Source organism: Hypanus sabinus, chromosome 4 (assembly GCF_030144855.1).
Source record: "Hypanus sabinus isolate sHypSab1 chromosome 4, sHypSab1.hap1, whole genome shotgun sequence".
Taxonomy (NCBI): Eukaryota; Metazoa; Chordata; class Chondrichthyes; order Myliobatiformes; family Dasyatidae; genus Hypanus; species Hypanus sabinus.
In genome coordinates this window covers 88,262,461-88,278,761 of record NC_082709.1, presented here as the reverse complement: position 1 = coordinate 88,278,761, position 16,301 = coordinate 88,262,461, and the positions used below count along the sequence as shown (strand labels likewise).

The window sequence follows — 16,301 nt, the reverse complement described above, 5'->3', positions numbered from 1 at the left end:
GGGCTGTTCTCAGAATTATATTAATCCTTTATGATATTTAAGTAGCCTTATATAAATACCTCTTGTTACTTTTCAGAAGAGTCTGAGTGTTCAACGATTGCAGATTCTTGTTCTACGATGTCAGTGGACGATTCAACCAAGATGAATTTTAATGAAGCAATGCCTGAGTCTCCTGATATAAAGTAGGTTTTCTGAAAAAGCAACATTATTTCATTTGACTCCATGTACCTGCGGTTTCCTAGTCTACTCCCTGGAATTCAGTATGCTACTTCTCCTTTTGCTTTCTGCCACATTTTGAGGAGATTTTGTCTTTGCTATGTACCTGCTTGTGTAGAAGTTGTATAGATTGTCATTCAGGATGAATAAATGTAGTCTTATTTATAGTGTGGTCTTTTTAAACATGTAAGTACTTAACATTTGGTGGCTCATCTCTAATTATCGTACAGTAGGCAGTGGTGAGCAGCCACCATGAGATGTTGCACTTGTTCTGGTGCGGTTGAAGGAATTATACAGGTCTCCTCTGGTTAGCAAACATCCACTTACTAAACTTCCACTATAACAGGTGATTTCATCTCCTCACTGGATTGAGATAGTACAAGGGAAAAGCAATTACGGAGCACAGAATAAAATATTACAATGTCATGAAATGTTTTGTGACAGCATTTCAGTGTAGTACGTTTAAAAAAAAATGAGAGATATATATAAAAAGAGATGTATTATAATTAATAGTTTGCAATATATTAATTAAGCTACTTTATTATTAACAAAGCTACTTAAGTGGGGGTATATACTGACTCACTTGCTCTCCTACTATCCAACAATAATCATGGGATGAATGAATTTTAAGTTTCACCATGTCTGCTCACCTTATCAAAACAAGTTGATTTGCTTTTGATATGCCACAGCCACCAAATATTAGGAAGAATTTGACTAGTCTCCAACTTTTTTTTTATACCTTTTAATAGCAACTGATATCCCCTATAAAATGTAATGTTTTACTGTACCACCTGCTTAAGTAATTTTTGCTTAATAAAGGGTTTTTTGGGCACCTAACTCCTTAATCTGTATTTTCCAAAGGGTTTTATTCCGTTGTAGTTGATAAATGCTTCCTTAGAATTCCAGTTGCTAGTATGGACTAGGTAGTTGGGAGTTTTTCATATTGAGACTATAACAACTATTTGTTCTTAAGGTATTTATAGCATAGTAAATTCATGGCCGTGCTCTAATACAGATCTAATTGTTCTTTCTTTTACTTAGGAATGCTTTTGATGTTGGGTGTAAACATCAAGTTGCTAAGCCAGCATTAATAAAAAGCCTGTTTCATGATATGCCTTTGATGATTTACTTTGGGACACCGAATGAGAAAAGTAAGAAAGGAAATGTAAATCTTATTTAGGATAATTATACTAATTAACAAATGCCTTTTATTTACAATGAAAAATAAATTAACAAATTTCTGCTGATCTCAATTAAGTCTAATGTACTATTTTCAAATCACAAGAGAAAATTTGCAGGTGCTAGAAATCCAAGCAACACACATGCAATGCTGGAGGAACTCAGCGAGCCAGGCAGCATCTATGGAAAAGGAGTAGTTGATGCTTCTGGCTGAAACCCTTCGGCAGGACTGGAGGAAAAAAATCTAGGAGTAGATTTAAAAGGTGGGGGAGGGGATAGAGAAACACTAAGTGATAGGTAAAATCTGGAGGGGGAGGGATAGCTGGATGTTGATTGGTGGAAGAGACAAAGTCATGAATGAAAGAAAAAGAGGGGTGGAGCCCAGAGGGAGGTGATGGGAGGGCCAGGTGATAAGGTGAGGGAGGGATGGGAAATGGTGAACAGGTGGGGGGGGGGGGTGTCATTACCAGAAGTTTGAGAAATCAATGTTCATGCCATCAGGTTGGAGGTTACCCAAGCGGAATATAAGGTGTTATTCCTCTAACCTAAGTGTGGCTTCGTCACGACAGTGGAGGAGGCCATAGATAGACATATCAGAATGGGAATGGGAAGTAGAATTAGTGGCCACTGGGAGATCCCACTTGTTCTGGTGGACGAAGTGTAAATGCTCGGTGAAACGGGTCTCCCAGTCTTCATTGGGTCTCACCGATATATACGAGGCTACACCGAGAGCACCGAACACAGTAAATGACCCCAACAGACTCTCAGGTGAAGTGTCGCCTCACCTGGAAGGACTCTTTAGGGCTCTGGATGATAGGGAGGAGGTGTGGAGGCAGGTGTAGCACTTTATTCCATTTGCAAGGATAAGTGCCAGGAAGGAGATCAGTGGGGAGGGACGAATGAACAAGGGAGTCGTGTAGAGAGCAATCCATGTGGAAAGCAAAAAGTTGGGGAGAGGGGAAGGTGTATTTGGTGGTGGGATCCTGTTGGAGGTGGCATAAGTTTCAGAGAATTATGTGCTGAACATGGAGGCTGGTGGGGTGGCGGAAGGATGGGGACGTGTGTGAAATGGAAGAGGCAGTTGAGGGCTGCATTGATGGTGGATGGTGGAGAAAGCCTCTTTCTTTGAAAAAGGAGGACATCGCCTTCGTTCTAGAATGAAAAACATCTTGAGAGCAGATATCACGGAGATAGAGGTATTGAGAGAAGGGGATTGTTGCTACCTTTCTCATTGCCTTATTCCTGTAATTCTTAAAAAGAGAAAATCCCCGAAACACTGACAGTACTCTTTTCCGTAGATGCTGCCTGGTCTGCTAGGCTCCTCCAGCATTTTGTGTGTGTTTCCTGTAATTCTTATTCGTAAAAAATAATGCCTGAGGACTCTTGTGTGTAACACTATACCAGCCAAGTGAACCTAACTCAAACACACAAAAAATTAAAGCTCCAATCTTGGCTGATCCATGTGTTTTGTCTGCTTCCTGTTTTAAATAATTGAACTTTTCATAGTGTTAGGTGTGATAGGGGCAGCTTGTAAGTGTTACCATGCTTCCAGTGCCAACATAGCATGCCCATAATTCATCTACACTAGCCATACATCTTTGGAATGTGGGAAGAAACTGGAGCATCCAGAGGAAACCCACAGTATTACAGGGAGAATGTACAAACTTAACCGACAGAGATGGGAATCAAAACCCAATTGGTTATTGCTGGTGCTGTAAAGCAATTGTGCTAAGCATGCCACTATCATAACGCCCTAATGTAATATAAATTTTGTTTGTTTAATTTCTTGTATTGTCACCTTTATAGTCGAACAGTTGCCAAGGGAGCAAAGGAAGCAAATGAAATGGAAGATGTCAGCTGTAACCCCCATAGTTGTGAAAAACACTGTAGCCAGATCCCACTTCAAAATCACTAAAAGTAAGATATTGCATTATTTTTCATTTACATGGTGAGAGCATCCGAGCATTGCCTATCCTTTAATTGTTGTTTAACTTTTAATTGTCCTTTAGAAGGTGACTGTGAACTACTGCCTTTTGAACTGATACTGGGATTGAGTGGGGAGTTCCTGTATCTAGACCCAGTGACAATGAAGGTCACTGTGAAGTATTGCTCTGAGAGGAATCGATAGCTCCTGCTAATTTATGTGTGCCTTCTATATTTTAGAGATTGCAGATTTGAGAGCTATTGTCCATCTAACATTAGCAAATAATTGCAATGTATTTACTTGTGTGAGTGTAAATGGAAATGGAAAATGGAAACTAATCTTTGATTGTACTTGTTACAAGTACTTATAAATGGAACTAGTTTGTTGCCTTTAATGGAATTTCTTTAGCCAGAAGTTGGTGAATCTGTGAAATTCATTGTTTAGTCATTGGGTGTATTTAAAATGGAGGTTGATAGGTTCTTGATTAGTTAGGTTGCCATTGCCGGTTGGTAGTGGCAATGAGCTCCCATGACCTGTGAAAACGTTCCCAATGACATGCGTCTTATATAAGCTCTGACAACTAAGTTCACTTCCTGGCCTTCACTTGTTTAGCTACTAACCCTGGCTGAATGGTTTTTATTTGACAGGAAAAGGGGCAAAAGCAGGTTACATGCCTTAAAACTAGTCGCTTTGGGCAGATGGGGCTCTTCGTCCATGATTGGCAGTTCAGCTAAGAGAAGAAAAACTCTGATCTCATATCTCCACTGCCTTGTTGCTACACCCAGTCATGGGGAAGGCTTTGAGAATAAACCCTAAGGAAAAACCCAGAGATGGAATCCCTGAGGCAGTCCTTTGTTGAGTTAAATGCTGACTGCTAACTCCTTTGACAGTCAAACTGTATCGGTCCCTTCCTTTCCTTTGGATTCATCAGCTACGTGGAGAAGGGGAGCCTGCTGCATAGGCAACAGCTTGCTCTCCATATCATACTGCCCTGGCTTGCATATCATACAGGTAGCTAGGGTGGAATATACATGTTGACCCTGACCAACAGAGGGTCTCAGTAAAGGTGTCAAAGGTTACTGGAGAAGGCAAGAGAGCAGGATTGAGAGGGACAATAAATCGGCCATGATGGAATGGCAGAGCAGACTCGTGGGACTGTGAATGGCCTAATTTACTCCTATGTCTTATGGTCGAATATGATAAAGATCTTGCTCTTTGATTCTCAATATGTCCATTGGAATCTCAAAATAGTAGCTAAAATAATAAAAGTGGAATTTCAGCTTGGCTCTTAAATGTCCTGCAGTACTTAGACTGGAATATGTTGCAGTTAGCTGATTCTAGTGTAGGTAACTTTGAACATTCTCAGCAGAGGTTGGGATAATATTTTTCCTCATTTGGTGTTTTGGTGTTGCCATTGCTGGCAAAGTCAAAATTTATGGTTCTTCAACGAGATGAGCCATTTAAGCATCAAATGTATTTCTGGCAGTCTGAAGCCACAGGTAATCCACTCTGGGGAGGATAGCATATTTTGCAGAACACAGAACAGTACATTCTCTTCAGCCCATGGTGTTGAACCAACCTTTTCACCTACTCGAAGATCAATCTAACCCTTCCCTACCACATTGCCCTCCATTCTTCTTTCATTCATGTGTCCATCTAGTATTTCCTTAATGGCCCTAATGGATCTGCCTCTACTACACAGGATATTCCATGCACCCTTCACTGTGCAAAAAGTGAAATAAAAACTACCCCTGTCATCCCTCCTCGACTGTCCTCCATTCAACTTAAAATTATTCCCACTCGTATTAGCCATTTTCATCCTGGAAAAAGTTTCTGGCTGTTCACTTTTATCTTTGTCTTTTATCATCTTGTATACTTCTGTCAAGTTGCCTCTCATCCTCCTTTGCTTCAAAGAGAAAAACTCAAGCACATTCCACCTGTCCTCATAATCCACCTGTCCTCATAAGACATTCTCTGTAAATCCAAGCAGTGTCCTGGTAAAAATATAATTTTAGATGTTTGCAACAATTTATAAGCAGTTTATTTTGCTTAGAAAAGTAGAGGGCTATGGGTAACTCTAGGTAATATCTAAAAATAAATACATGTTCAGAACGGCATTGTGGGCTGAAGGGCTTGTATTGTTCTGTAGGTTTTCTATGTTTCTAATTTAATATTTCAGGTTTATTTAGCTGTTTGGATACCCTGGTTGTAAAGCAGGGATTTGAAACTTTTTATATCTTGAGGCCAATTCCCTTGATTGCTGGTAGTTTAAGCACTGCTTTTGTATAACTTTCACCAATGTGTATCTATGGTCCTCTCTCTGATGTGCGTAGTGTCTTAAATTGGGTAAGAGTTGGTTGGGCATCCAGTGGAAGCTACGCTGGGCTCCTCAGTGTAGCCCAGTAGTGGAACCCAGTGTACCCTATCCACTTTGATGTGTTGTGAGTTCATAGATGCTCTTCTGCCCACCACTGTTGTAACACGCATGGTTATTTGAGTTAGTGGTGCTTTCCTGTTAGCTTGAACCAGTCTGGCCATTTTCCTCTGACCTCTCATTAACAGAGCATTTTCGCCCACAGAATTACCACTCACTGGATGTCTTCTGTTTTTAGAGTCATTATCTGTAAACTCTAGAGACTGTTGTGCATGAAAATCCCACGTCTCTGAGATACTCAAACCAACCCCTCTGACACCAACAATCATTCCATGGTCAAAGTCACTTTGATCACATTTCTTCCTCATTCTGAACAATAACTGCACTTTTTCACCATATCTGCATGGTTTTAGCTTTGAGTTGCTATCATGATTGGTTGATTAGATATTTGCATTAACAAGCAGGTGTAAGTAATAAAGTGGCCATTATCTATATATCACATTGTCCTGCAATATTCTCCTGTACACAGGTGGGTTCAAACATAACAAATGGCCTTCAGATCGAGAAGTTGCAGGATAATCTTGCATGTGATGGGATGGCACGAAAAGGGAGAGAGAGAGAAACCACCCTTCCTGAGTTGAAAGTTTGATGTGTGTGCATTTCAGGATCGTACGATTGGTTGGGTTGCTGGGGACACCATATGAAGTCACCACTTTTCAAAACTCTCCGGGAGCATCAGAAGGTAAGTGATTGGAACTTGAGAACCTGATGTTCTTCTACAATCTGTTTATCTGAATCTGACCTCCATGTGTAATCTCCACTCCCTGGCTGAGGCTGCACTTGGAAAGTATTGTGTTCAGTTTTGATCAGCCTGCTGTTAGAATGATGTTATAAAACTGCAAAAGGTGCGTTAAAGACTTACAAGACTGCTGCCAGGACTTGAGAGGCTGAACAGGCTAGGACTTTATTCCTTAGAGGAAAAACTGAGAGGTGATCTTACAGAGCTGTATAAAATCATGAGGGGCATCGATTGGGGGAAAAAGGCTGATTGCATTCATCCTTTTACCCTGAGCTGGAGTATCAAAAACTAGAGGGAAAAGTTATAAGGTGAGAGGATAATAAAAGTTTAAGAATTTGAGCGACAGCTTTTTTTAAACTATACACAAAGGATCTATGTGGAATCAGCTGCCAGAGAAAGTGGTTGAGGCAGGTACATTAATAATATTTAAAAGATGGATTAGAAAGGTTTAGAAGGTTATATGGAGAGCTTATAAATGGGACTAGCTTTAATAGTCTAATTGGATTGCAAGGCCTGTTTGGTGTTCTATGACTAATTGACATAAAAAGCAAGAAATTGTCCTTTAATACTAGAGATAAACTGACAAAGATTTCTCTCAGATGCTATTTGACCTGCTGAGTATTTCCAGCATTCCTGCTTGTATTTCAGTAGTAAAAAAACAAATCAATGAATGACACGTTTGAACCCAGATGGTTTAAGACACTAGTAGTGTCATTTACTGATGGTTTTTACCTCTTCCTCTAATCACCTCCAGCTTCTCAATTCATCCCACCTCCCCTACCCACCCACATACCTCATCACCTGGACTCATCTATCACATGCCAACTTGTACTCCTTCCCCTCTTTCTACCTTATTCTGGCTTTCGCTTTCCTTTTCAGTCCTGGTGAAGGATCTCAGCCTGAAATATTGACTCTCTATAGATGCTGCCTGATCCGAGGAGTCCCTCCAGCATTTTGTGTGTATTGTCAGACTTTTGTATTTACTTTTCCTTCCAGCTGAATCACTTTCCAGGATCATTTCAAATTGGGCGCAAGGATCGCCTGTGGCGTAACCTACTGAAAATGCAGGTACGATTTGGGAAAAGAGAGTTCAACTTTTTTCCACAATCCTTCATCCTCCCTCATGACATCAAACTGCTGAAGAGTGTCTGGGCAGAGGGCTCTACCAAACAGAAATGGATCATCAAACCAGTAAGTTGCTACCAGTTTATCTAAGATCCTCACAAGAACTCGAACAAAGATGAGAACTATTTTACTTAGCAATTTATGATCTTTAATTGTGAAACTTATAGGTTAGAAGCAGATGAAATAGCAAAAAAAAGCATTGTTTGTACACTTAACAAGACTCTGGGAAGAAAAATTAGGAGTGTCGTTCAGTGGATCCCTATTGCAAACCATTAACACAGACTAGTTGAGCCAAATGACTAAGTTAATAGCTAAAACAGAAGGATATTATCTGGGCCCTCCAATCTCGGCTTCCATTGTCTGAGGTCAGGTTTAACCCTACAGCCAAGTTTCATTTCCTTGCTTTTCCTTTGCAGACCTGTTGGTTAGCAAAAGTATTTTTTGGTACTTTGCCAAAGTTTACCTCTCCATGATCTTTACAACCATTAACTGTGCGAAGTACAGTGTGGGAAATAATGCTTAATTTTTTTCCTGCACCAAAGTTGATTGAAGATGTTTATGCAAGGCACAGGAATATGCATTGTACATCCCCCAGTTAAGTTCATTGGATTTTTTTTATGCTCCTGAAAACAAGCATTGAATACTCATATTCTGCAAATCATAACCACAAGACCTGCAAATGCTGGAAATCCAGAGCAAGACACACAAGATACTGGAGGGACTCAGCAAGTCAGGCGGCATTATTGGGAAAGAATAAAGAGTCGACGTTTCAAGTCAAGAATCTTCAAGTCCCGATGAAGTCTTGGTCTGAAACATCAATTGTTTTTTTCCATAGATGCTGTCTGACTTGAATTCCTCCCAACATTTTGTGTGTGTTAGTTGTTTTGAAAATTGCACTTTTTCACTTCAAGACATTGTGGTTTATCTGTGCTCTGGCTAAATTGAACCCCATTTTAGATGAGGGGCTGGACTACTGTAAACTTGGAGTCCGAATGGTACATTTACAGCAAAAATCTGGTTGTAAGTCCTGTTCGTACCCTGTAGTTTGTTACTGGGCTATATTTTTGGTGTTTTTTCACTGTTCATTTCTTCCACATGAATTGCATCCAAGGTGCAAAAATGGGTCATACAGAACCCTGGAAACCCCAGCCTGTAGTGACGTGCCTGTATTTTATTTTGAGATGCAATAGGCTTACAGTCCAACAAGCCCATACTACCCAATTATACCCATGTGACCAATTAACCTACCAACCCATGGGTCTTTGGCATGTGGGAGGAAACTGGAGCACTCGGAGATGACCTATGCAATCATGGGGAGAAGGTACAACCTCCTTAGCAGAGTGTCATTGATACTGTAATAGCACTACGCTAACCTCTACATTATATTTGTGATTCTTCGATTTTACTGTCTTTGTGTTTTGTAAACCAGAGGTTCTTGACTTGCTGAGAGTTTTATTGCTGTTGTCTTTTCATGATTTGTATTAATAACCAATCCTGTTAGCATGGAACTTGTCAACTTATTGTGAGAAACATGACTGATGTAATAATCTATTGGCGTTTTGATGGCCTTTCTCTGCTCTTGTGTTGTCTTTTTTTTTAAATAGCCTGCATCTGCAAGAGGAATTGGGATCCAAGTCATTCACAAGTGGAATCAGATCCCAAAGAAGCGGCCTCTGCTGGTTCAGAAGTATGATTTTTTTCTTAATTTATCTACAAACATTTATGCATGAATGTGCAAATGTATTTCTACTGAGCGTTTTTGTTATGTTTTATAAATCCAAAACATAAAACTATTTGAAAGAAAAACAAGAGAGCCCAAGAGGTGTGTAAATTTCATTTTTATTTTAATTAAGTACACACATATGGCGTGGGTGGCATGATGATATATGCCATTCACGTACTTATATACATATTACTGTAATATATAAACAAAGAATTCTCAATCAAACAATATATTTACAATATTAATAACATTTTACTGAAATATTAAATTGTAAACATCCACAGCATAGTAAATTTTAAATTGTCCCACTCAGGCTTAAAGAATTAATCACTGTGGAGGATTTTTTACTAGTGGGATAATGTCTTGCCTGATTTTTTGGGGGGGTGGTCGGTGGTCACTCTGCTTAGCAGGTGACACTCATGAAATAATCTGCGGTTCTGTGGCCTCCTCTGCTGGTTGACTCTGGGACTGTACAACGTGGTTCTGACAGCTCTGGACATCTTTCTTCTCTAACAATTGACTGCTGTCCTCAACTGATCAATGTGTTGTCTCTTGGTGATATCAGATGCAATCTCAACTGTGTAGGAGAGTGGGTTAGTTCTTTGTAAGTACCCACTTTTGATCTACCTGTATAGTTCCTCAGCAAGACTGCTTATCCAGGAGTGGAAAATCGAAGCTCCTTGCATGAGGAGCCCTCAATTTATTTTAGCTGCTTGACCTGCAAACTCCTCTGAGATTGGATTTGAGAAGATCCAAGTGTGAAAGCAAGAGGCAAGCTAGGAACGGCATAGCTATTGAGTTGTGGAATGTGCTGCATTGTGATAAGCGAGGAGGAAATTGGTGAGTTTCTAATTCAATATTAGTGTAGTGCGTTTTGCTGACACTGCTTTTCACCAAGCCATTTGTACCAGGATGGAAGAGTGCAGATATAATGTCTTATTCTTTTCAAATCTTATTATTATTATTATTCAAAAATAGAACACGTACATCGAAGTAACACCACTTACAATGCCTCATAAAAGAGGAAATTATCTTAAGGATTGAAAATTTTATGAATTAAAAAAAACCCCTACTAAGCAAGAAAAGTGGGGGAGAAAACACCCATTGGAGGTACAACCCCGGAGCCATGTGTCATACAAAAAGCTTCTAAAAATAATCATCAAACTGCCAACAAGAAGAAAAAGATACATCAAAAAAAATTTACATTTAGATCGTGGAGGAAATCTATCAGTTAACTGAAATGATAATAATGAGCAAATGAGCCCCATCTCTTCTCAAAATCAAATAAAGGTTTAAAGGTTCGACTTCAAATTTTCTCCAAGCTAAGACAATGCATCACTTGAGAGAACCATTGTGACAAAGTAGGAGCTGATATATCCTTCCATTTCAACAAGATGGCCCTCCTAGCTATCAATGTAACAAGCAGAATAACATGTTGGTCAGACATATTTTGAGGAATTATTCCAAAAAGCACAGTCAATTTATTAGGTTGTAAGTTGATTCTGAGTGTTTTAGAAAGTGTGGAAAAGACTGACTTCCAAAACTCTTTTGATATAGAACATGACCAGAATATATGTGTCAGTGTAGCTATCACAGTTTTACATTTATCACAATACTTGTCAACTTTGGGAAATATTTTAGAAAGTCTCTCCTTCGTCAAATGGTAACGATGTACAATTTTGAATTGAATCAGTGAATGACTAGCACAGATCAAAGAAAAGTTAACCAGCTTCAGAATCTGTGTCCAATCATCCCATATAAAAGTCAAATTGAGTTCCTTCTCCCAATCCTGTTTAATCCTAAGTAAAGGATGCTTGTCCTATTATAATAATAAGTTTTAAATTCTTCCAATAGAACCTTTCAACGAGGGGTTCATATTCATAATAGTATCTAACAAGTCAGCCTCCAATATGTAAGGAAAATGACTTAAATATTTTTGTAAAAAATGTCTAACTTGAAGATATTGTAAAAAGTGTGAATATGAGAGAGAATACTTATCGACTAATTGTTCAAAAGACATCAATCTGCCTTTTTAAAGTAAATCCAAAAAAGAATTAATACCTTTATTTTTCCAAAGTAAAAAAATTGGATCACTCCAAGAAGGTTTAAAAAAAGTAATTACAATAAATTATACTACAAAGTTTAAATTTTTTAAGATTAAAAAATTGCGGAACTGGATCCAAATTTGTAAAGAGTGCTTAACCACAGGATATAGGTTTAAATTAGCAACTTCAGCTAATTATATCGGTAGAGCATCTCCTAATAATGAAGTTTTCTCAGTTCCAGATCTACCCAAATTGGCTGATCATTCCTATCACCCCAATATAACCAAAAGGACATATACTGCAAATTAACAGCCTAATAATACGTTCTTAGATTAGGCGAAGCGAGACCTCCATCCTTTTTCAACTTTTGCAAATGACATTTACCAGTTCTTAGTCTTTTATTATCACAAATAAAAGATAGAATAATAGGATCAATCCGATCAAAAAACTACTTAGTCAAAAAAACAGGAATATTCTGAAATAAATATAAAAATTTTGGTAAAATCATCATTTTAACTACATGAATACGACCAACAAGTGAAAATGTAAGTGGGCTCCATCTACTAAAGGAATACTTCATAGAGTCCACTAAAGGAGGAAAATTGGCTTTATAAAGATCTTGATATTTTTTAGTAATTATAATACCTAAATATCTAAAAGATCCATAACTTTAAAATGAATATTATCATATATAGAGGCAGATTCATTTAAAGGAAGTGACGTAAATTCCGGACTATAAGCCGCTACTTTTTTCCCACGCTTTGAACACTGCGGCCTATACTACGGTGCGGCTAATGCATGTTTTTTTTTCATGCCACCAAAAACATTTTGCCTCGTAACAGTAGACCAATAAAATTGATGAGTAGTTCACAGAGGTCCAATGAAATTGTACGATAAATCAAGCGCACTTACACAATTAAATTATTGTAAATCAGTCATTTGTACTCACCCTCATCAGCATGGAAAACACTTGAAGAAAAGCATATGATGCAGCTTTTAAGTTAAAGGCGATCAATCTGGCGGTTGAAGGAAATCGAGCTGCTGCACATAATCTTGGCATAAGTGAATCGATGGTGAGACGGTGGAGACGCCAGCGTGAAGAACTGAGTCAATGCAAAAAGACGACGAAAGTTTTCAGAGGTAATCATAGCAGATGGCCCGAACTTGAAAACTTTCTTGAAGACTGGGTTAACACACAGAGAGCAGGCGGCCGCGGTGTTTCCACCGTGCAGATCAGACTGAAGGCTAAAGCAATCGCCACCAAAATGAAAATCGAAGATTTTAGAGGTGGGCCATCGTGGTGTTTTAGATTTATGAGACGAAAAGGCCTGTCCGTCAGGGTACGCACGACTCTGTGTCAGCAGCTCCCTCCCGACCATGAGGAACAACTTGCTAACTTCCGCACATTCACTCAAACAAAGATAGCGGAGAATTCCATCGGGACAGATGATAATCATAAATATGGATGAAGTGCCTTTGACGTTTGACCTGCCTCTCACTCAGACTGTTAATAAAAAAGGTGACTCGTCCATCACACTGAAAACAAGTGGCCATGAGAGAACGCATTTTACTTGTGTTCTGAGCTGCACAGCATCCGGACTAAAGCTTCCACTGATGGTGATTTTTAAGCGGCTGACAATGAAAGTTCAGTGAAAGCTGCCATCAAGAGTACAAACTCAATTCCAGCTGTGATTCCTGGGGGCACCACGAAGTATTTGCAGCCACTGGACATCAGCGTGAACCGGGCATTTAAAGTGGTGCTGCGTGTTGAGTGCGAGGCTTGGATGACGAGCGGCGAGAAATCCTTTACCAAAACAGGACACATGCGAAGAGCATCTTTAACTCAAGTCTGCCAGTGGATCCTAAATGCGTGGAGCCGTGTCACAACATCCACCATCACCAATGGGTTTCGAAAAGCTGGACTGCTGCGTGATGAAGAGGACCGCATGCGCTCAAGTGAGAGCGACAACGAAGAGACTGAAGTGAGTGATGAGATCCTGAGTTTGTTCAATTCGGACACTGAAGGACTTTGATGGTTTTAGTGCGCAGGAGGAAGATGAAGAAGGCGATCAATAACTTTTCCTGGTAGGCTGCAGTATATATATTTTTTTTACCAGTCGTTAGGAGATATTGGAATGTTGTTCGTGCACTGTTCAGTAAAAAAGTATACGCAACGTAATTTGTGTGTTACAGATACGTATGTGTATTTAAAAGTAGCTGTGTTACAGGCACTGTTCGAAAAAAAGCATTTGCAATATGTATTTGTTTATGTTACCATACGGATTTAATTAAAAGTTAAAAAATCCTCACGTGTAATATCTTTCTGTGTAAATATCTCATATTACAACGTGGGACACCTGCGGCTTAAAATCCGGTGCAGCCTGTACAAGTACAAAATTGATTTTCTTTCTAAAATTAGAGCGTGCAGCTTTTAATCAGGTGCGCTCTGTAGTCCGGAATCTATGGTAATTCACTTTTACTAAAACTTATTTTATATCCTGAAAAGTCTCCAAATTTGTCAAATAATTTTAGCAAAGCAGGAATAGATTCTTCAGGCTTGGATATATATACCAATAAATCATCAGCGTAAAGAGAGATCTTGTGCATGGTCTCATTCCCAAAAATCCCATGAATATTTGTAGCTTCACAAAGAGCAATAGCAAGGGGTTCTACTATTAAGTTAAATAACGAAGGACTTAATGGACAACCTTGTCTTGTCCCCTGTGATAGCTTGAAAAAAAGGAGACCTACAGTTATTAGTGACAACAATAGCAATAGGAGCTTTATATATCATTTTAATCCAATTATTAAAATTGACACCAAAACCAAATTTTTCTAAAACATTAATTAAATATTTCCATTTGACTGGATCAAATGCTTTTTCAGCATCCAAAGATATAATGCATTGTGAAGTTTTAGAAGAAGGTGAATATATAATATTAAATAATCTCCGAACATTTGAGAAAGAGTGACGACCCTTTATAAAGCCTGTTTGATCTTTAAAAATGATTTAACCCAAAATACTCTCCAACCGATTGGCCATTATCTTTGAGAGAATCTTAGCATCAACATTCAATAATGAAATAGGTCTGTATGAGGCACAATCAGTAGGATCTTTATCCTTTTTGAGAATTAAAGAAATAGAAGCTTATAAAAAGTAGAGGATAAATCACTTTTCACAAAAGATTCTTTAAACATCTCCAACATATATGGAGAAAGCAATTTTCCAGTTTTTAAAATAAAATTCTTACAGGATAGCCAACAAGTCCCAGGGCCTTACCAGATTGCATTAAGAAGGATTGCAGTGAAGAAGGCTAATGGAATGTTGGCCTTTATTACAAAGGGAATTGAGTACAAGAGCAAGGAAATCCTTTTGCATTTGCATTTTTGCATTTGTAATGAGACCAAACCTGGAGTATTGTGTACAATTTTGGTCTCCAGGGTTAAGGAAGGACATCCTAGCTGTAGAGGAAGTGCAGCATAGATTCACAAGGTTAATTCTTGGGATGTCCAGACTGTTTTATGCAGAGAGGTTAGAGAGACTGGGCTTGTACACGCTGGAATTAAGAAGATTGAAAGGGGATCTGATTGCAACATATAAGATTATTGAGGGATTGGACAAGATAGAGGCAGGAAATATGTTCCAGATGCTGGGAGAGTCCAGTACCAGAGGGCATTGTTTAAGAATAAGGGGTAAGTCATTTAGGACAGAGTTAAGGAAAAACTTCTTCTCCCAGAGAGTTGTGGGGGTCTGGAATGCACTGCCTCAGAAGGCAGTGGAGACCAATTCTCTGGATGCTTTCAAGAAGGAGCTAGATGGGTACCTTATGGCTAGAGGAATCAAAGGATATGGGGACAATGCAGGAACTGGGTATTGGTAGTAGATGATCAGCCATGATCTCAGAATGGCGGTGCAGGCTTGAAGGGCTGAATGGTCTACTTCTGCACCTATTGTCTATTGAGAAAATAGCTTTATGAATTTCGGATTCAGTAATTTGAGCATCAAGAGTTTTTTGATCCTCAGCAGAAATTTTAGGAAAAGCAATCTTCTGTTTTAAAAAAAACATTCATTTCAGAAGAGTCTACTGGACATTGACATTTATAAAGTACAGTATAAAAATCTTGAAAAATCTTATTAATTTTTTCATAATCCCGAGCCAGGGTACCATCTTTTCTATGAATTTTCAAAATTTGCTTCTTGGCTCCAGCTGATTTTAATTGAGATGCAAGTAGTTTATTATTTTTATCTCCAAACATAAAATTGGCTCTTTAACTTAATTAGATAACTTTCAATTGGATGAGTTAATAATAGGTTATATTGTGATTGAAATTCCACACCTTTTTAAAATAAGTCAATATTAGGGGAAGTCGCATAGATATTATCAATCTTTAATTTGTTTTGAAATTTTATCTAATTCTGCTTTAGTCTGTTTTTTAAGTTTAGGTGAATAAAAAAAATAATCTGACCACGTAAAAATGCTTTGAATGTATCCCATATAATTAATTTAGACATACCTCCTATATCATTAAAAAGAAAAAATTCTTTTATCTGGCTGTCGATAAAACTGATAAAGTCAGAGTTTTGCAATAAAGTCTGAGACATGTGAAAATGACATCGTCAAATTCAAAGGACAAACTCAAAAGCGCATGATCAGATATAGTAATAGCGTCAAATTCACAGTTTTTAACATTAGGCAAAAGACGGGGATCAACTATAATATAACCCTCGAATTTTTTTTATAAACGTGAAAAAAAAGAATATTCTCTGTTATCAGGATGTAAATGCCTCCATAATTCAATCAACCCAAAATCAGTCAAAAAGGAGTTAATAACTGATACAGAACGATTTGGAAGTCATTGATTAGTTGAGCTCTTATCAATCATAGGATTTAAACAACAGTTAAAATCCCCACCCA

At 38.4% G+C, this 16,301-nt stretch overlaps 1 protein-coding gene across 8 annotated transcripts in view; it reads left to right on the top strand.

Moving 5' to 3' along the window:
• The window catches only part of ttll4 (tubulin tyrosine ligase-like family, member 4), a 102,817-nt gene that overhangs the window by 44,841 nt on the left and 41,675 nt on the right, over positions 1-16,301 (top strand). For 6 of the 8 annotated variants that reach the window (XR_009511703.1, XM_059967629.1, XM_059967625.1 and 3 more), the window contains 6 exons: positions 77-182; positions 1,258-1,367; positions 3,202-3,312; positions 6,359-6,435; positions 7,489-7,683; positions 9,222-9,304. Coding sequence is in view for 7 of the 8 variants with exons in the window: in XM_059967629.1 (XP_059823612.1) it covers positions 77-182; positions 1,258-1,367; positions 3,202-3,312; positions 6,359-6,435; positions 7,489-7,683; positions 9,222-9,304 (682 nt within the window). In the remaining variant the exon portion in view is untranslated. The remainder of the gene's footprint in view (positions 1-76; positions 183-1,257; positions 1,368-3,201; positions 3,313-6,358; positions 6,436-7,488; positions 7,684-9,221; positions 9,305-16,301) is intronic. The other 2 variants (XM_059967630.1, XM_059967628.1) reach the window with 1 other exon arrangement.